Source organism: Macaca thibetana, chromosome 4 (genome assembly GCF_024542745.1).
Source record: "Macaca thibetana thibetana isolate TM-01 chromosome 4, ASM2454274v1, whole genome shotgun sequence".
Taxonomy (NCBI): domain Eukaryota; kingdom Metazoa; phylum Chordata; class Mammalia; order Primates; family Cercopithecidae; genus Macaca; species Macaca thibetana.
The window spans coordinates 30,596,052-30,615,127 of NC_065581.1; the positions used below are offsets into that span (position 1 = coordinate 30,596,052).

Consider the following 19,076-nt stretch of genomic DNA (forward strand, 5'->3'; position numbering starts at 1 on the left):
TTAACTTTCTAGACAAAGTGGTGAAGAAAGGGAAGAAGGACAAGAAGATCAAAAAAACGGTGAGAAAATGAGGGTCGAGGATAAGAAATGACTATGGGTGTTTCCAGGCTAAATAAATGGCCATGTGAAGGAGGTGGGAGGTCCAAGGGAGGAGAGAAGATCTTGTCAAGAGAAGAGTTAGGCTGGGCATGGTGGCTTACGCCTGTAATCCCAGCACTTAGGGAGGCAGAGGTGGGAGGATAGCTTAAGCCCAGGAGTTTGAGACCTGCACACTCCATTCTCCACTAAAAGAAAAAGAGAGACAGGAGGTAAGGTGAGGATGGAGTGGAGGGCCAGTGGGCCCATGTGTGGCAGAGCACAGCTTGATTGGATTGCTCTTGGAACCATGTTTACCTGTATCTTAACTCCCTTGATAGTTCTTTGAAGAGCTGGCAGTAGAAGATAAACAGGCTGGGGAAGAAGAGAAAGTACTCAAGGAGAAGGAGGAGCAGCAGCAGCAGCAGCAGCAACAACAGCAACAGCAGGTACAAGTGCCACAGGGCCCACCAATCCCTTTGCAGCCCATGTTGCTCCACTCAGCTGATGGGGAACCTTCTGTGAGGCAGAAATACAGCAGGGGCCTGGGCTTCATTTTCTCATTCTTCTTTTGCTCTCAGCAGCAAAAAAAGAAGCGAGATACCCGAAAAGGCAGGCGGAAGAAGGATGTGGATGATGATGGGGAGGAGAAAGAGCTCATGGAGCGTCTTAAGAAGCTCTCAGTGCCAGCCAGTGATGAGGAGGATGAGGGTAAATGACCTGAGGGGGAATGGGTACCTGGAATCCATGAGTCATGGAGAGTGATGCCTCATACCTTGATCTTCAAGTTGGATTAAACTGGAGGGCCAGACATTGTAATTGTTTCCTATCTCATGTTCTCCCCTTGTCATTTCAGTACCTGCCCCAAAACCCCGCGGAGGGAAGAAAACCAAGGTAAGCCATCTGTGTGGTAAACAGACCCCAAGGATGCAATCTTGACCATCCTACTGACTTCTGTGGCCCTTTCATTCTCTAGGGTGGTAATGTTTTTGCAGCCCTGATTCAGGATCAGAGTGAGGAAGAGGATGAGGAAGAAAAACATCCTCCTAAGCCTGCCAAGCCAGAGAAGAATCGGATCAATAAGGTGACAGTGGTGGCTCGATCAGTCATTCTCACTCCATTTAGCACCTTCTGGCCATGGTGGAGTAATTTCCTGCTTTTAAACTAGCTCTCCTCGATCTGTCTTACTTATACTGTTAAAATCATCTTTTTAAAATACATGCCCAGGCCAGGCACAGTGGGTCACACCTGTAATCCCAGCACTTTGGGAGGCCGAGGCGGGCAAATCACGAGGTCAAGAGATCGAAACCAGCCTGACCAACATGGTGAAACCTCATCTCTATTAAAAATACAAAAATTAGCCAGTCATGGTGGTGTGCGCCTGTAATCCCAGCTACTTGGAAGGCTGAGGCAGGAGAATCACTTGAACTTGGGAGGCGGAATTTGCAGTGAGCCGAGATTGAGGCACTGCACTCCAGCCTGGGCAACAGAGCAAGACTCCATCTCAAAAAAAAAAAAAAAAGCCCTTTTTATCACTCAGACATCTTCAGTGATTCTGTTGCTTTAAGCACAGAACCTGAAACAAAGCCCCAGGTCCTTGCTCTTCTACTTGTGACTCTTCTGCGTGTGCATCTTAGTCCATGTCCATTTGCCCTCTCAAGAAAGCCTCCAGTGCTAGTGCCATCCACTCCGGTTGCGCACTTGCCTGACTTATAATCCTTAACCTTGCTGATGTTCCCTAGTTGTCTCTTCACTATCTAGTCTCAAGCTGGAGGGTAGGGTTTTTCTGGGTCTCATTTTTCGTCAGCAGCACTCAGTACAGATGGTCTCCAACTTATACTTAGGCATACGGTTTTTCTACTTTATGATAGTGTGAAGGTCATACTCATTTAGGATACTCCTCAATTCATGATGGGGTTATGTCCAGATAAACCTATAGTAAATTGGAACTATCACTTTTGATTTATGATACTTTCAGTTTCTGGTGGGTTTATCGGGACAGGATGCAACCTGATCATAAATGGAGGAGCATCTGTATGGGTAACACAGGAGACTCTCTAGAAATGCTTATTACACAGCAAAGTAGCACAATAATTTGTACATATGTGTTTAATGTGTATGTGTGTCTCCTCCAGGCCGTATCTGAGGAACAGCAGCCTGTGCTCAAGGGCAAAAAGGGAAAGGAAGAGAAGTCAAAAGGGAAGGCTAAGGTGAGAGAGTAACTAGCAGGAGGAGGTATTGGGGCCCAGGAATTAAAGCATTTCATCCCACCTGTCTTTTCCCTATTAGCCTCAAAATAAATTCGCTGCTCTGGACAATGAAGAGGAGGATGAAGAAGAAGAAATAATAAAGGAAAAGGAGCCTCCCAAACAAGGGAAGGAGAAGGCCAGGAAGGCAGAGCAGGTGTGTGTATTTGGTGTTGGGGGAAGGTAGAATGAGGGACTAGGGCTCCAGGGTTCTTATGGGAGAGTCACGATCTGGGGATATAGTTACTATCCCAGCAAACCTTTTTTCTTTTCTTTTTCTAGGGGGAATGGTGGGGTTGTTGTTTTGTTTTTGTTTTTATTTACACAGGATCTTACTCTGTCACCCAGTCTGGAGTGCAGGGGTGTGAACACGGCTCACTGAAACCTCAACCTCCTGGGCTCAACAGATTCTCCTGCCTCAGCCTCCTGAGTAGCTGGAACTAGAAGTGTGCACCACTACCCCTGGCTAATTTTTTAATTTTTAGTATAGAGACGAGGTCTCACTATGTTGCCCAGGCTGGTCTTAAACTTCTGGGCTCAAGCAGTCCTTCTGCCTCAGCCTCCCAAAATGCTTACAGGTGTGAGCCAGTGTGCCCAGTTAGCAAACTTTTTCTTTTTTTTTTTTTTTTTTTTTTTTTTTTAGACGGAGTCTCGCTCTGTCGCCCAGGCTGGAGTGCAGTGGCCGGATCTCAGCTCACTGCAAGCTCCGCCTCCCGGGTTCCCGCCATTCTCCTGCCTCAGCCTCCCGAGTAGCTGGGACTACAGGCGCCGCCACCTCGCCCGGCTAATTTTTTGTGTTTTTAGTAGAGACGGGGTTTTGCCGTGTTAGCCAGGATGGTCTCGATCTCCTGACCTTGTGATCCGCCCGTCTCGGCCTCCCAAAGTGCTGGGATTACAGGCTTGAGCCACCGCGCCCGGCCAGCAAACTTTTTCTATAAAGGGCCTTGTAGTAAATGTTTCTGGCTTTGCAGGCCACATATAATCTCTATTACATATTCTTTTTTTTTTTTTACCAACTCTTTGAAAATACAAAAACTATTTTTATAAAGTTCAGGAGCTATGTAAAAACAAGTGTGAGGTCAGCCTTGGCCCATGGGCTGTGGTTTGCAACACCTGATCCAGTGAGGAAAGGGCCTGGAATTTATCTCAGATGATCTGGGTCCTGGCTCTGCGTTCACTGGCTATGACCTTAAATACATCTTCCCATCCCTTTGGGTCTCACTTGTCTCCTTTGTGTGATAGAAGGAGGAATCTGGAGATCTCTAGGGTCCCCATGCCTCCGGCACTTCCTAGTTCTGTGATTCTGCTTGGTTCCTCTAACTGTACACTAGAGATTCCTGATGTTTTCTTTTCTTTTGTTTTCTTTTTTTTTTTTTTTTTTTTTTTTTTTTTTTTTTTTTTTGAGATGGAGTCTCACTCCGTTGCCCAGGCTGGAGTGCAGTGGCATAATCTCGGCTTACTGCAACCTCTGCCTCCTGGGTTCAAGCAATTCTGCCTCAGCCGCCTAAGTAGCTGGGACTACAGGCACGTGCCATCATGACCGTCTAATTTTTTGTGTTTTTAGTAGAGACAGGATTTCACCATGTTAGCCAGGATGGTCTCAATCTCCTGACCTTGTGATCTGCTCGTCTTGGCCTCCCAGAGTGTTGGGATTACAGACATAAGCCACCGCACCCAGCTGGCTACCTGATCTTTTCTTTGCATGTTAACAGGGAAACCACAGAAACTCATTTTATGCAAATGAAACTCTTGAAATCCACTTACTCCACCTTCAGTTACTTTATATTGGGAGTTACGTTTATAGGGACATACGCGTTGTCACATTTCATACATATATATTCGTACCATTTGTTTTGTACCATTCCTGGTAGCAGAAATTGGTAAAGGACTACAGGGAGACTAGGGGCTGGATATGAGAATGAGAGAGGATCCCAAGATATTTTAGGACTCTGAGTAGTGAAGGAAAGAGCTGACTGCGGAACTGGGGCAGGGACAGGATGCAGATGACATGAAATCTGAGTTCTAGAAGGAGTCCCTGGGTTTTTTTGTTTGTTCGTTTGTTTGTTTTTGATATGGAGTCTCGCTCTGTCACCCAGGCTGGAGTGCAGTGGCACAATCTCGACTCACTGCAAGCTCCACCTCCCAGGTTCACACCATTCTCCTGCCTCAGCCTCCCAAGTAGCTGGGACTACAAGTGCCCACCACCATGTCCAGCTAATTTTTTGCAATTTTTAGTACAGATGGGGTTTCACTGTGTTAGCCAGGATGGTCTTAGATCTCCTGACCTCAGGATCTGCCCACCTTGGCCTCCCGAAGTGCTGGGATTATGGGCGTGAGCCACCGCACCCAGCCGGGGTCCCTACTTTTGACCATCCCTGGGTTCTCACAGGGTTCAGAGGAAGAAGAAGGGGAAGAAGAGGAGGAGGAAGGAGGAGAGTCTAAGGCAGATGATCCCTATGCTCACCTTAGCAAAAAGGAGAAGAAAAAGCTGAAAAAACAGGTAAGACCTTGGTTCTTAGCGGTCAAAAGTAGGGGATTTTTAAATACTTCAACTAGGGGACATGCGATTGGGAATAGGAAGGACAGCTTTGGGGGCTACTCCAGGTAAAACAATCGGAGTAGGAAAATAATTGTGTTCTGTGAGCCTTATCTCAATGTCTGATGACATGGGGTGTTTCACTTTGGGGTTTTTTGTTTGTTTTTTGAGACAGGGTCTCACACTGTTCCTCAGGCTGGAGTGCAGTAACGTGATCTCTGCTCACTGCAGCCTCAACCTCCCAGGCCCAAGTGATCCCCCCACCTCAGCCTCCCGAATAGATGAGACTATGGGTGGCACCACCATGCCCGGCTAAATTTTGTATTTTTTGTAGAGACGGGATTTTGCCATGTTGCCCAGGCTGGTCTCAGACTCCTGAGCTCGAGAGATCCACCTTCCTCAGCCTCCGAGAGTGCTGGGATTACAGGCGTGAGCCAGCATGCCCAGCCAGCATGGGCTGTTTCATGGTGATGGAAAACTGATAGACCGTGGCTTCAAATGTAGTTTTTCCTTCCTTCTCAGATGGAGTATGAGCGCCAAGTGGCTTCATTAAAAGCAGCCAATGCAGCTGAAAATGACTTCTCCGTGTCCCAGGCAGAGATGTCCTCCCGCCAAGCCATGTTAGAAAATGCATCTGACATCAAGGTAAGGTCTCAGGGGGCCCCTTCTAGTCCACTTGCCTAGGGAAGAGCCAGTTCTCTCATCTTCCCTGAGTGGCCATGGTGTGTGAATGGCTTAGTTTAGTGGGAAGAAAGATTGGAGGCATTTTCCACACCTTGGGTTCTGCCAACTTGAGCAAGAAGATAGAAAAACCAGTAGAAGTAGGGTCCACCCTCGGCAGAAAATAGTGTGGGACAGACTACACTAGCTGAGGACGCATGGGACTCCCATTACAGGCAGTGGACAGGGCAGGGACTGGCTGTGGGGAGAGGAAGGGGATTATGCTGGAGGTATCGGTTTGTCAGAGGCTTCCCTGCAGGGAGAAAGTGACCACTCCTGTCCCAAAGGGAGAATTTTCATGTGATCATCCCTTCCCTCTGCCACCTCTTTCCTGATGGCTGCAGCTGGAGAAGTTCAGCATCTCCGCTCATGGCAAGGAGCTGTTCGTCAATGCAGACCTGTACATTGTAGCCGGCCGCCGCTACGGGCTGGTGGGGCCCAATGGGTGAGAAGAGGAGGGAGCTGGAGGCCAAAAAGGGGAGGAGCCTGGAGAGATAAGAAGAGATTTCTCAGTGGTGGCCAGGTCCTAATAGCTTTTATTCCCCAGCAAGGGCAAGACCACGCTCCTCAAGCACATTGCCAACCGAGCCCTGAGCATCCCTCCCAACATTGATGTGTTGCTGTGTGAGCAGGGTGAGGCCAAGGGGCTTGGTGGGGTGGGCAGTTGGGTAGAAAAGCCAGCCAAGAATAGAAGAAATTGTGGCCATGGTGTTGGAAGGGATGTGGAGCGAGACTGGGGACTGGGAAAGGGATGCTAACGAAAGGAGGGGAGAGTTAATGAGGAACTTGTTTCATTTGGAATGAGTACAAAAAGCTGGGCAGGGTCAGGCAAAACAGAAATGCAGTTGAAGGGAAAGAAGGATGAGACTCTTGGCTCTTGAGGCTGCCTGACTGTTCTCCCTCTGCCTCCCAGAGGTGGTAGCAGATGAGACACCAGCAGTCCAGGCTGTTCTTCGAGCTGACACCAAGCGATTAAAGCTGCTGGAAGAGGAGCGGCTGCTTCAGGGACAGCTGGAACAAGGAGATGACACAGCTGCTGAGAGGCTAGAGAAGGTAGAGGAGATGGCGCAGGGGACACGGGCTAAGACTCGGGGGTTCCTGGGACCCTCAGACATGTGTCCTCTTCTCCCTCCTCCCAGGTGTATGAGGAATTGCGGGCCACTGGGGCAGCAGCTGCAGAGGCCAAAGCACGGCGAATCCTGGCTGGCCTCGGCTTTGACCCTGAAATGCAGAATCGACCCACACAGAAGTTCTCAGGGGGCTGGCGCATGCGTGTCTCCCTGGCCAGGTGGGCCATTCACCTCACTGCCCTCCCTTCCAACCTCAGACCACCAGGGCCCTTTCCCTCTATCCCTTCTCATTCTTCCAAGGCAATAGGGAGGCTCAAGGCTTACCTCTCCCTCCTTACTATCTGTGTTGTGAGAGCTTAGGGTCCTTCTGTTTCTCTCTACCTGGTGGTGAGTTCTCACCAACATACGCTGCAGCTGGGCGCAGTGGGTCACGCCTTCATGCCTGGAAGGCAGAGGCAGGAGGATTATCTTGAACCCAGGAGTTTGAGACCAGTCTGGGCAATATAGCGAGACCCTATCTTCACAGAAAGGGAAAAAAAGCATATCCTAGCCTGGGCAACATAGGGAGACACTGTCTCTACAAAAAATTTAAAAATTAGCTGGACTTGGTGGTGCACGCTTGTGGTCACAGCTACTCTGGAGGCTGAAGTAGAAGTTCACTTGGACCTGGGAGATTGAGGCTACAGTGAGCCCTGACTGTGCCATTGCATGACAACCTGGGCAACAGGGCAAGGCCCTGTCTCAGAAAAACTTAAACCATAGCCTGCCCAAGAACTTCTCTGAGGAGAGCTTGGGAAGGAGTGTTCATGGTCTCAGGCTCTATCTCCCTGAATTTTCTCTGGGGTTGTCTGAGCAAGGATCTTTCTCTCCCTGACCCTGCCCTCTGCTCCCCACCCTCTAGGGCACTGTTCATGGAGCCCACACTGCTGATGCTGGATGAGCCCACCAACCACCTGGACCTCAACGCTGTCATCTGGCTCAATAAGTGCGTTACGGCCTTTGCATCATTGGTTCCCATTCTGCACTTTCTTCCCCTTCCTGCCCTGTTTTCCTTTAGCTGTTCTCCACTGTGCCTGTGACAGCTCTATCCAGACCCCCCCTTTCCCTCCCAGCCCCCATTGTCTGGCTGCTTCCCCTGACTTCTCTCTCACTTGACCGCTGTGACACTTACACCCTGTTCTCTGAAACCCAGCTACCTCCAGGGCTGGCGGAAGACCTTGCTGATTGTCTCCCATGACCAGGGTTTCTTGGATGATGTCTGCACTGATATCATCCACCTCGATGCCCAGCGGCTCCACTACTATAGGGGCAATTACAGTAAGTAGGATTGTGTGTGGATGCAGGGAAGAGATAGAACCTTGAAAAGAGGTCTGAATGGGACGGCCTATTTAGATAAACTGAATCCTGTCAGAATTCCAGACAGTGATGCCTACCCCGTCACCACCAATCCCTGGTTGTCCCTTTGCTGGGGAGAGGAGCAACCACTGATGCCCAGTCCCCTCTTCTGCCCCAGTGACCTTCAAAAAGATGTACCAGCAGAAGCAGAAAGAACTGCTGAAGCAGTATGAGAAGCAAGAGAAAAAGCTGAAGGAGCTGAAGGCAGGCGGGAAGTCCACCAAGCAGGCGGTGAGCACCTGAGGGACTTCTGGGCTGGGGACCACTGTTCTCTCCTGACAGTGGAGGAAGAGGGAGACTCTGGAACGCTGGCCTACATTTCGAGGACTGCTGTGCAGGACACAGATTTCTCTTTTTTCGTCTTCCTCTCCAGGAAAAACAAACGAAGGAAGCCCTGACTCGGAAGCAGCAGAAATGCCGACGGAAAAACCAGGATGAGGAATCCCAGGAGGCCCCTGAGCTCCTGAAGCGCCCTAAGGAGTACACTGTGCGCTTCACTTTTCCAGACCCCCCACCACTCAGCCCTCCTGTGCTGGGTCTGCATGGTGAGTGCCGCGGGCCTCTCCTGCTCCACAGGAAGCACCAGAAGCATGTATGTGCGCCCCAAACTCTCCACCAAGGTTGAGATTGCTCCTGTTCTCCAAGGCCAGCACATCAAAGGAACTTTACAGGGACTGAAAATAATATAAATTGCTGCTTTTCCTGGCTTTCAGGTGTGACATTTGGCTACGAGGGCCAGAAACCACTCTTTAAAAACCTGGATTTTGGCATCGACATGGATTCAAGGAGTGAGTTGGCGGGGTTGGCTCAGGGATGTGTGGCAGGAGCCACAGGGAGAGTCTCTGGGGACCTCTTTGACCACCTGTCTTCCATCTTGCAGTTTGCATTGTGGGCCCTAATGGTGTGGGGAAGAGTACACTGCTCCTGCTGTTGACTGGCAAGCTGACGCCGGTGAGTCCTGGAGCCAAGAAGGGAGAGCATGAGAAATGTGAAGGCACAGCTGCTTGCCAGAAGCTGGAATCAGGGAGCTTCTCGAGAATGTAGAGTTAAATACAGAACTCATCATAGATGATTCATTTCCCTAAGAGGAGCAGTAGAGGAGGAGAAGAGCTTAGATCAGTTCAGGGAGGAGAGCTAAGAGAATTGGGATCGAACTAGGGGGCACACCCACGTGTTTTTGTTATACAAGAAATATATGTCTTTTATAGAACAATTAAAAATTGCATAAACGGGCTGGGCACAGTGGCTCACGCCTGTAATCCCAGCAGGGATCACTTGAGGTCAAGAGTTCCAGACCAGCCTGGCCAATGTGGTGAACCCCGTCTCTCCTAAAAATACAAAAATTAGGCGGGTGATGGCACGCACCTACATCCCAGCAGGAGGCTGAGGCAGAATTGCTGGAACCTGGGAGGCGGAGGTTGCAGTGAGCTGAGATTGCACCATTGCACTGTAGTCTGGACAACAGAGCGAGACTCCATCTCCAAAAAAAAAAAAAATGGCCTGGTGTGGTGGCTCACACCTCTAATCCCAACTCTTTGGGGGAGGCTGAGGGTGGCGGATCACTTGAGCTCAGGAGTTAAAAACCAGTCCAAGCCCGATGCGGTGGCACACACCTATAATCCCAACACTTTGGGAATCCGAGGCGGGTGGATCACCTGAGGTGGGGAGTTCGAGACCAACATGGAGAAACCCCATCTCTACTGAAAATACAGAATTAGCCAGGTGTGGTTGCGCATGCCTGTAATCCCAGTTATTTGGGAGGCTGAGGCAGGAGAATCACTTGAACCCAGGAGGCAGAGGTTGCAGTGCACTGAGATCAGCCAGGATGGTCTCGATACCCTGACCTCATGATCTGCCTGCCTCGGCCTGCCAAAGTGCTGGGATTACAGGCGTGAGCCACCGCGCCTGGCCAAGTCTACCGTTTTATTTGAACTTTTGTAATATATTGCCATCTAGTGTGTTAGAAAGTTTGTAGCCATTTCTGCTCCCTCCAGCGAAGTGTTGAGAGGCCATATTCTCACATCCAGAGATTAGATCTTTAGAAAGGTATTAGATCCTCCCCAAAGCACTAAACTTGTCACCTGAGGCCCTTACGACGTACCATTCGTGAGTCTCCCTGTGTGGAGAGCAGGTGTTCTTTGGCTGTGGTTAGTCCCTCCTGCTTGTCCCTGTCGTCCTCCCTCTATTTTGCTTAACTCCCCTTTTGCCCCTTACTCTTTTACTTTGCTCACCATGCCTTTGTCATATTAGGGGAACATCCCTGTTCCTTTTCTTTTTTTCTTTTTTGAGATGGAGTTTTGTCCTGTCCTCGAGACTAGAGTGCAGTGGTGCAATCTCAGCAACTTCAACCTCCTGGGTTAAAACGATTCTTGTGCCTCAACCTCCTGAGTAGCTGGGATTACAGGCATGTCCCACTGTGCCCAGCTAATTATTGTATTTTCAGTAGAGACAGAGTTGGCCAGCCTGGTCTCGAACTCCTGACCTCAAGTGCCTCCTGACCTGCCCTCCCTGGCCTCCCAAAGTGCTGGGATTACAGGCATGAGCCACTGTACCCAGCCCTTATTCCTTTTCTTATGCATACTTGTCCCTGGCCCATTTCTGATGTTTGTCTTCCCTTCAGAAAAGTTGGTGTATGGTTGAGGTCAGGACATTGAGACCATCCTGGCTAACACGGTGAAACCCCATCTCTACTAAAAAAACAAAAAATTAGCCAGGCATGGTGGCAGGCGCCTGTAGTCCCAGCTACTCGGGAGGCTGAGGCAAGAGAATGGTGTGAACCCAGGAGGCGGAGGTTGCAGTGAGCCGAGATTGCGCCACTGCACTCCAGCCTGAGTGACAGAGCTAGATTCCGTCTCAAAAAAAAAAAGTTGGTATGTGGAGCTGCAGTGCCTTTTCCCCTTACCCTCCTCTTAACTACTTTCTCTTCCCTTGCAGACCCATGGGGAAATGAGAAAGAACCACCGGCTGGTAAGTTGGTATTGGGATTTATGGTAATCTGATGGAGGAAGTGTGACTTTAACTGACCACCTCCTTCTCTTCTCGGGCAGAAAATTGGCTTCTTCAACCAGCAGTATGCAGAGCAGCTGCGTATGGAGGAGACGCCCACTGAGTACCTGCAGCGGGGCTTCAACCTGCCCTACCAGGATGCCCGCAAGTGCCTGGGCCGGTTCGGCCTGGAGAGTCACGCCCACACCATCCAGATCTGCAAACTCTCTGGTACCACTGCAGGGGCTGGGGAGGGCACACTTCACCGTATCATTCATGTCTACAAACTACCTAGAGGAACTGGGAATGAGGGAGCCTCAGTTCACAAACTGGCTTATCTTGAGGGTTTGCCTTCAGACTGTGAGGTGCTAGAAGGTGTGACAGCCCTCCCCTTCCTTTGCCACAGGTGGTCAGAAAGCACGAGTTGTGTTTGCCGAGCTGGCCTGTCGGGAGCCTGATGTCCTCATCTTGGTGAGTGAGCTGGGCTGTAGGAGAAGGGATAAGGGTAACAGTATGGAAGATGGGAGTTGCAGTGCTCAGTCATGGAATTCCTTCTCTGTAGGATGAGCCAACCAATAACCTGGACATAGAGTCTATTGATGCTCTAGGGGAGGCCATCAATGAATACAAGGGTGGTAAGTCAGCTGAGAGTATGCCCTCCTCCCTGCTCCATGGGGACCAAGCTGTAGTGTCCTTCACTGCAGCAGGGCCTAGGACTCCCTTATTTCATGTTCTGATTTCCCTCTTCCTCCTTTCTTCCTGCCCTCTGTTCTTACTATCTTTCTTCAAAGCTGTGATCGTTGTGAGCCATGATGCCCGACTCATCACAGAAACCAACTGCCAGCTGTGGGTGGTGGAGGAGCAGAGTGTTAGCCAAATCGATGGTGACTTCGAAGACTACAAGCGGGAGGTGTTGGAGGCCCTGGGTGAAGTCATGGTCAGCCGGCCCCGAGAGTGAGCTTTCCTTCCTAGAAGTCTCCCGAGAGACATACTTGTGTGGCCTAGAAGTCCCCTGTGGTCTCCCCTTCTCATCTGAAGACTGCCTCTGGCCTGCAGCGGACCTGGCAACCACTCAGGCACATGAAAGCGGAGTGTGACCTTGATCCCACTCTGACTGCATCCATTTCTCTGAAAGACTTGTTTGTTCTGCTTTTCTTCATATAACTGAGCTGGCCTTATCCTTGGCATCCCCCTAAACAAACAAGAGGTGACCACCTTATTGTGAGGTTCCATCCAGCCAAGTTTATGTGGCCTATTGTCTCAAGACTGTCATCACTCAGAAGCCTGCCTCTGGTTTACCCTACAGCTTCAGGCCCAGCTGCCCCCGGTCTTTGGGTGGTGCTGTTCTTTTCTGGTGGATTTAATGCTGAGTCACTGGTACAAACAGTTGTTGAAGCTCAGAGCTGGAGGTGAGCTTCTGAGGCCTTTGCCATTATCCAACCCAAGATTTGGTGCCTGCAGCCTCTTGTCTGGTTGAGGACTTGGGGCAGGAAAGGAATGCTGCTGAACTTGAATTTCCCTTTACAAGGGGAAGAAATAAAGGAAAGGAGTTGCTGCCGACCTGTCACTGTTTGGAGATTGATGGGAGTGTTGGAACTGTTCTCAGTCTTGATTTGCTTTATTCAGTTTTCTAGCAGCTTTTGATAATCCCCTCATCCCCACTAAATGGATCTTGTTTGCAGTCTTGCTGACGGTGTTTGCTATTTGAGGATCATGGGATTCCTTTCCCCCAACCCTTCACGTGAGGAAAAAGCAAAGTGATTCATACCTTCCGTCTTGGAACTTGGGTCTCTTTTTTTTTTTTTTTTGACAGAATCTTGTCCTTTCACTAAGGCTGGAGTGCAGTGGCACGATCTTGGCTCACTGCAGCCTCCACTTCCCAGGTTCAAGCAATTTTCCTGCCTCAGCCTCCCGAGTAGCTGGGATTACAGGCACACACTACCAGGCCCAGCTAATTTTTGTGTTTTATTAAAAACACAAAAGAGACAGGGTTTTACCATGTAGGTCAGGCTGGTCTCGAACTCTTGACCTCAAGTAATTCACCTGTCTTGACCTCTCAAAGTGCTGGGATCATAGGGGTGAGCCACTGCGCCCAACTTTTTTTTTTTTTTTTAGACAAGGTCTTGCTCTGTTGCCCAGGCTAGAGTGCACTGTACCCTCAACCTCCTGGGCTCAAGCAGCCCTTCCGCCTCAGCCTCCTGAGTAGCTGGGACTGCAGGCATGTGCCACCACACTCAACTAATGTTTTGAAAAAAATTTTTTAGTAGAGACAGTGTCTTGCTATGTTTCTTAAGGCTGGTCCTGAACTCCTGACCTCAAGCAGTCTTCCTACCTCGACCTCCCAAAGTGCTGGGATTATAGGCATGAGCCATCACGCCTAACCAGAATTTGGGTCTCATTGTCCAAGCTAATCTCATGAATGAGGAAGTGCTCTGCCCTGTGGTCAGGGACCAGGGTATCGATCCTCTCAAAAATTATTAAATCGGCTGGGCGCAGTGGCTCACGCCTGTAATCACAGCACTTTGGGAGGCCAAGGCAGGCGGATCACGAGGTCAGGAGTTCAAGACCAGCCTGGGCAACATAGTGAAACCCCGTCTCTACTGAAAATACAAAAATTAGCTGGGAGTGGTGGCAAGTGCCTGTAATCCCAGCTACTCGGGAGCCTGAGGCAGAGAATAACTTGAACCCAGGAGACGGAGGTTGCAGTGAGCCAAGATTGCACCACTGCATTCCAGCCTGGGCGACAGAGCGAGATTCCATCTCAAAAAAAAAAAAAAAAATTAAATCGTCCAGCCAACATGTACAGTACTGTGGGATATATAAGAAGGAAAGGGACAAGATCTGCCTTCATTAATAGTCTGGTTAGAGAAGACTTAAAAGTAAGCGTGAATAGGTAATGTAATTTGATCAATTGTCTAACATGTAGTACTCTAGATTCTAAGTTGCCACATACTCAAAAGGAAACATTATCCACGGCTTGATTATTTGACAGGGTCACTTGAGGATAGACCTTGAAAAATAATGATTTGAATAATCAGGAAACAGGGAGCCATTTTTCAGAAGTAGGAAAAGAGCAGAGCTAAGGCTTGGGAGGAAGAACAAGCTAACCTGGGAGTTCATGGATGATAGCTGCTGTGGCCATTTTTCTTTTTTTTTTTTTTTTTTTTTGAGACGGAGTCTCGCTATGTCGCCCAGGGTGGAGTGCAGTGGCCGGATCTCAGCTCACTGCAAGCTCCACCTCCCGGGTTTTTACGCCATTCTCCTGCCTCAGCCTCCCGAGTAGCCGGGACTACAGGCGCCCACCACCTCGCCCGGCTAGTTTTTTGTATTTTTTAGTAGAGACGGGGTTTCACCGTGTTAGCCAGGATGGTCTCGAACTCCTGACCTCGTGATCCGCCCGTCTCGGCCTCCCAAAGTGCTGGGATTACAGGCTTGAGCCACCGCGCCCGGCCGGCCATTTTTCTTAAGAGTTAGACTGGGGAGATGGGTTTGGAAAGTAAAATACAGGTGGTGGGTAGTGGTATTAGGTGGTGATAGGCAAGGCACGCTATAGAAACCTGAAGGGTGAAGCCGATAACTTTTGTTACGGGAATGGGGTAACTGAATCCTGCACTAGCTAGGGGAGATAGGGAGGGAAAGAAAAGGGCAGATGGAAAGAACAGATGTGGAGGCTGGGGAGAAGGAAGTGATAGGAGATGTATACAGTTCCAGAGGGAATATGGAGAGCTGTGTGGCTAAGATTTAACTGTTTGGACATTTAATTTGGGGAAATTGTTTTCCAGCCAAGTGAATAAAAATAATACTGGACCTCAGGTACAAGCTTCATACAACAAGTGAAGGTTTGGTGTGGAGACAGCTGCATAGTCAGGGAACACTCTAAATTAGAAATGAGACCAGGCGTGGTGCCTGATGCCTGTAATCCCAGCACTTTGGGAGGCCGAGGCAGGTGGATCACGAGGTCAGGAGTTCGAGACCATCCTGACCAACGTGTTGAAACCTCATCTCCACTAAAAATACAAAAAAATTAACCGAGTGTGGTGGTGCACACCTGTAGTCCTAGCTACTCAGGAGGCTGAGGCAGGAGAATCGCTTGAACCTGGGAGGCAGAGGTTGCAGTGAGCCGAGATCGCACCACTGCACTCTAGCCTAGGCAACAGAGCAAGACTCTGTCTCAAACAAAACAAAAAAAAAGGCATGAGGAAACATGCCTCTTACGGAATTTGAGGGGGAGAAGTCAGGGTCTTGGCCGTGACCTTGGACAAGCCATTAGCCTCTTGATACCTCTTTTCTCATCTGTAAAATGAAGGTGGTAGTACCTACTTCACAGGGTTATTAGGGGATAACCTAGCCTGGGCAAAAGAGTGAAATTCTTGTCTGGAAAAAAAAAATAACAGGTTCTTTGTTTTGTTTTTGAGATGAAGTTTTGCTCTTGTCAGCCAGGCTGGAATGCAATGGCACGATCTTGGCTCACTGGATTCACTGCAACCTCTGCCTCTTGGATTCAAGCGATTTTCCTGCCTCAGCCTCCAGAATAGCTGGGATTACAGGCAACAGTCACCATGCCCAGCTAATTTTTTTGTATTTTTAGTAGAGACAGGGTTTCACCATTTGGTCAGGGTTGGTCTCAAACTCCTGACCTCAGGTGATCCACCCGCCTCAGCCGCCCAAAGTTTTGGGATTACAGGCATAAGCCACCACGCCTGGCCAAATTTTCATAAATGATTTGAAAGAAAATGAGCTCTTTTTTTTTTTTTTTTTTTTTTTTTTTTTTTTGAGACAGAGTCTTGCTCTGTCGCCAGGTTAGAGTGCAGTAGCATGATCTCGGCTCACTGCAACCTCCACCTCCTGGTTCAAGCGATTCCCCTGCCTCAGCCTCCCAAGTAGCTGTGACTACAGGTGCGTGCCACCATGCCCAGCTAATTTTTGTTTGTTTGTTTTTGAGACAGAGTCTCGCTCTGTTGCCCAGGCTGGAGTGCAGTGGCGTGATTTCAGCTCACTGCAACCTCTGCCTCCCAGGTTCATGCCATTCTCCTACCTCAGTCTCCTGAGTAACTGGGACTACAGGCGCCTGCCACCTCGCCCGGCTAAGTTTTTGTATTTTTAGTAGAGACAGGGTTTCACTGTGTTAGCCAGAATGGTCTCGATCTCCTGACCTCGTGATCCGCCTGCCTCGGCCTCCCAAAGTGCTGGGATTACAGGTGTGAGCCGCTGCGCCTGGCAATTTTTGTATTTTTAATGGAGACGGGGTTTCACCATGTTGGCTAGGATGCTGTCCATCTCCTGACCTCGTGATCTGCCCGCCTCGGCCTCCCAAAGTGCTGGGATTACGGGTGTGAGCCACCGTGTTTGGCCGAGCTCATTCTTAAAATACAGTAAAAACTTTAAGCTCTCTTTAAAGGTTCTTGTGGCTTGTTGCAGGAGATAGAAGAAAGAGGGTGAGAAGTAGGCAGTAGATGGAACCAGAAAGAAAGAGACACAACAAAGTTGTGACCACTAGGCTGTGACATGTTTGGGTTTTTTCACTTGAGCTGTATACTTCTTTGGTATTTCACGTCCTAGCCTGGTCCTTAGATTATGTCTTCTCAGGTCTTCTCCCAGTGCACAGAGCAACAACAGACTGACCTGAACAACCCCCACACACACCAAGCCTGGGCAAGGGGAAGGTATAACTACCCACTTTGGGCCTAAATGCAGTGAGGCCTTTGAGAGAGATTAATAAAACATTGTTGCCCCCTCATGTGGCCAATGCCAGAAATACAGCTGAGACACGTGTTCCAGGGCAATGTAGCAGCATCAGCAACTGGGAATTTGTTAGAAATGCAAATCTCAGGGTCCATCCTGACCTACTGAATCAGAATTTTGCTGGACCCTACCCCCAATTTGTCTTTTTTTGCTTTTGTTTTTGAGATAAAGTCTCACTCTGTCACCCAAGCTGAAGTGCAGTGGTGTGATCTCGGCTCACTACAACCTCCACTTCCCGGGTTCAAGTGATTCTCCTGCTTCAGCCTCTCAAGTAGCTGGGATTATGCGCGCAAACCAACATGCCTAATTTTTGTATTTTTAGTAGAGATGGGATTTCACTATGTTGGCCAGGCTGGTCACAAACTCCTCACCTCAGGTGATCTGCCCACCTTGGCCTCTCAAAGTGCTGGGATTACAGGCATAAGCCACTGCATCCAGCCCAAATTTGTTTTCTAATAAACTCTTCAGATGATTCTGATGAATGCTAACAGACTTGAAAACCACCGTTCTCAACCCACGTTAAACATGTTAATATCTTCAACTGCCCCATATCTGCCACACACACTCCCCCCTCAAGTGATAGATCCTTTTTTCTTTTTTTTTTTTTTTTTTTTTTTTTTTAGATGGAGCTTCACTCTTGTTGCCCAGGCTGGAGTGCAGTGGTGACACGATCTTGGCTCACTGCAAGCTCCGCCTCCCAGGTTCATGCCATTCTCCTGCCTCAGCCTCCCGAGTAGCTGGGATAACAGGTGCCAATCACCACGCCTGGCTAATTTTTGTATTTTTAGTAGAGATGGGGTTTCTTCACGTTGGCCAGGCTGCTTTTGAACTTGTGACCTCAGGTGATCCACCCGCCTCAGCCTCCCAAGGTGCTGGGATTACAGGCATGAGCCACCGTGCCCAGCTTTAATTTCTGGTTTTAAGAAGAGTGGGGGCCAGGCACGGAAATGGGGAAATGGAGTTTCCCTATGTTGCTTAGGGTAGTTTTGAACTCCTGGGTTCAAGTGATCCTCCCACGTTGGCCTCTCAAAGTGCTGGGATTACTGGCATGAGCCACTGTGCCTGGCCAGAGCCACTTTGGGAAGAGCAATCTATACTTACCCTTTTGTTTTTTGTGACAGAATTTTGCTCTGTCACTCAGACTGGAGTGCAGTGGCACGATCTTGGCTTACTGCAACCTGCACCTCCTGGGTTCAAGCGATTCTCCTGCCTCAGCCTCCCAAGTAGCTGGGTTACAGGCACCCAGCTAATGTTTATATTTTCAGTAGAGACGGGGTTTTATCACGTTGGCCAGGCTGGTGTCAAAACTCCTGACCTCAGGTGATCCACCCACCTCGCCCTCCTAAAGTGATGGGATTACAGGCATGAGCCACTGTGCCTAGCCTTTTTTTTTTTTTTTTTTTTTTTTTGAGAGAGGGTCTTGCTCTGTTGCTCAGGCTGGATTGCAGTGATACTATCATAGCTGTGGCCTTGAACTCCCAGGCTCAAGTGATCCTCTCGCCTCAGCCTTCCAGGTAGCTGGAACTAAAGGCATGTGCCACCATGCCTGGCCTTTTTTTTTTTTTTTTTTTTTTTTTTTTTTGCATTTTTTTGTACAGACCTGGTCTCCCTATGTTGCCCAGACTGGTCTGAAACTCCTGGGCTCAAGTAGTCTTCCCACCTTGACCTCCCAAAAGTGCTGGGATTACAGACATGATCCACTGATACCCAACACTAACCTGGTTAAGGTCACCCAGACTGTAGAGAGGTAGAGCTGGGACAATGGCCTTGATCTGACTCCAGCATCCTCAGGTTTTCCTCCCTTATCTGTAGAATGTGGATAAGATGACCAAGAACACATCCTAGAGGGCATGATAGCCAGGACAGGACTGTTCTAGGAACACACACGAGGCGTGTTAGGGAAGACTCAGAGAGATGAGAACCAGGAAAGACTGCTGTGGCTGAGATCTAGTCTGTATCCTAGAGTGTTTTATGTACTTTTTAAAGTATTTTTTCACCAGTACTTAATAGCAACTCTTAGATCAAGCATTAGCTCCAGAGGAGTAAAAATCAGATTCCACAGATTTATACTAATGTACCTAACACAGGTGGTAATGGCTTTTTTAAAAAAACAGTCCAGGCCAGGCGCAGTGGTTCACGCCTGTAATCCCAGTGCTTTGGGAGGCCGTGGTGGGCGGATCACGAGGTCAGGAGTTCGAGACCAGCCTGGCCAACATGGTGAAACCCTGTCTCTACTAAAAACACAAAATTAGCCAGGCATGGTGGCAGGTGCCTGTAATCCCAGCTACTCAAAGAAGACTGAGGCAG

General features: G+C 49.2%; 1 protein-coding gene across 2 annotated transcripts in view; it reads left to right on the plus strand.

The window, feature by feature from the left end:
• Positions 1-12,587, plus strand: part of ABCF1 (ATP binding cassette subfamily F member 1) — a 51,313-nt gene extending 38,726 nt beyond the window's left edge. Inside the window, exons 3-26 of one of the 2 annotated variants that reach the window (XM_050788383.1) lie at positions 13-59; positions 417-524; positions 657-786; positions 932-969; positions 1,052-1,159; positions 2,211-2,285; positions 2,365-2,478; positions 4,711-4,821; positions 5,380-5,502; positions 5,922-6,022; positions 6,125-6,210; positions 6,491-6,630; positions 6,717-6,865; positions 7,549-7,632; positions 7,840-7,964; positions 8,161-8,273; positions 8,416-8,587; positions 8,756-8,830; positions 8,923-8,993; positions 10,977-11,009; positions 11,090-11,258; positions 11,434-11,498; positions 11,590-11,662; positions 11,819-12,587. In XM_050788383.1, the coding sequence (XP_050644340.1) occupies positions 13-59; positions 417-524; positions 657-786; positions 932-969; positions 1,052-1,159; positions 2,211-2,285; positions 2,365-2,478; positions 4,711-4,821; positions 5,380-5,502; positions 5,922-6,022; positions 6,125-6,210; positions 6,491-6,630; positions 6,717-6,865; positions 7,549-7,632; positions 7,840-7,964; positions 8,161-8,273; positions 8,416-8,587; positions 8,756-8,830; positions 8,923-8,993; positions 10,977-11,009; positions 11,090-11,258; positions 11,434-11,498; positions 11,590-11,662; positions 11,819-11,985 (2,477 nt within the window). In that variant the 3' untranslated portion in view covers positions 11,986-12,587. The remainder of the gene's footprint in view (positions 1-12; positions 60-416; positions 525-656; positions 787-931; positions 970-1,051; positions 1,160-2,210; positions 2,286-2,364; positions 2,479-4,710; positions 4,822-5,379; positions 5,503-5,921; positions 6,023-6,124; positions 6,211-6,490; positions 6,631-6,716; positions 6,866-7,548; positions 7,633-7,839; positions 7,965-8,160; positions 8,274-8,415; positions 8,588-8,755; positions 8,831-8,922; positions 8,994-10,976; positions 11,010-11,089; positions 11,259-11,433; positions 11,499-11,589; positions 11,663-11,818) is intronic. The other variant, XM_050788382.1, reaches the window with a different exon arrangement.
• The last annotated feature ends 6,489 nt before the right edge of the window (positions 12,588-19,076 follow it).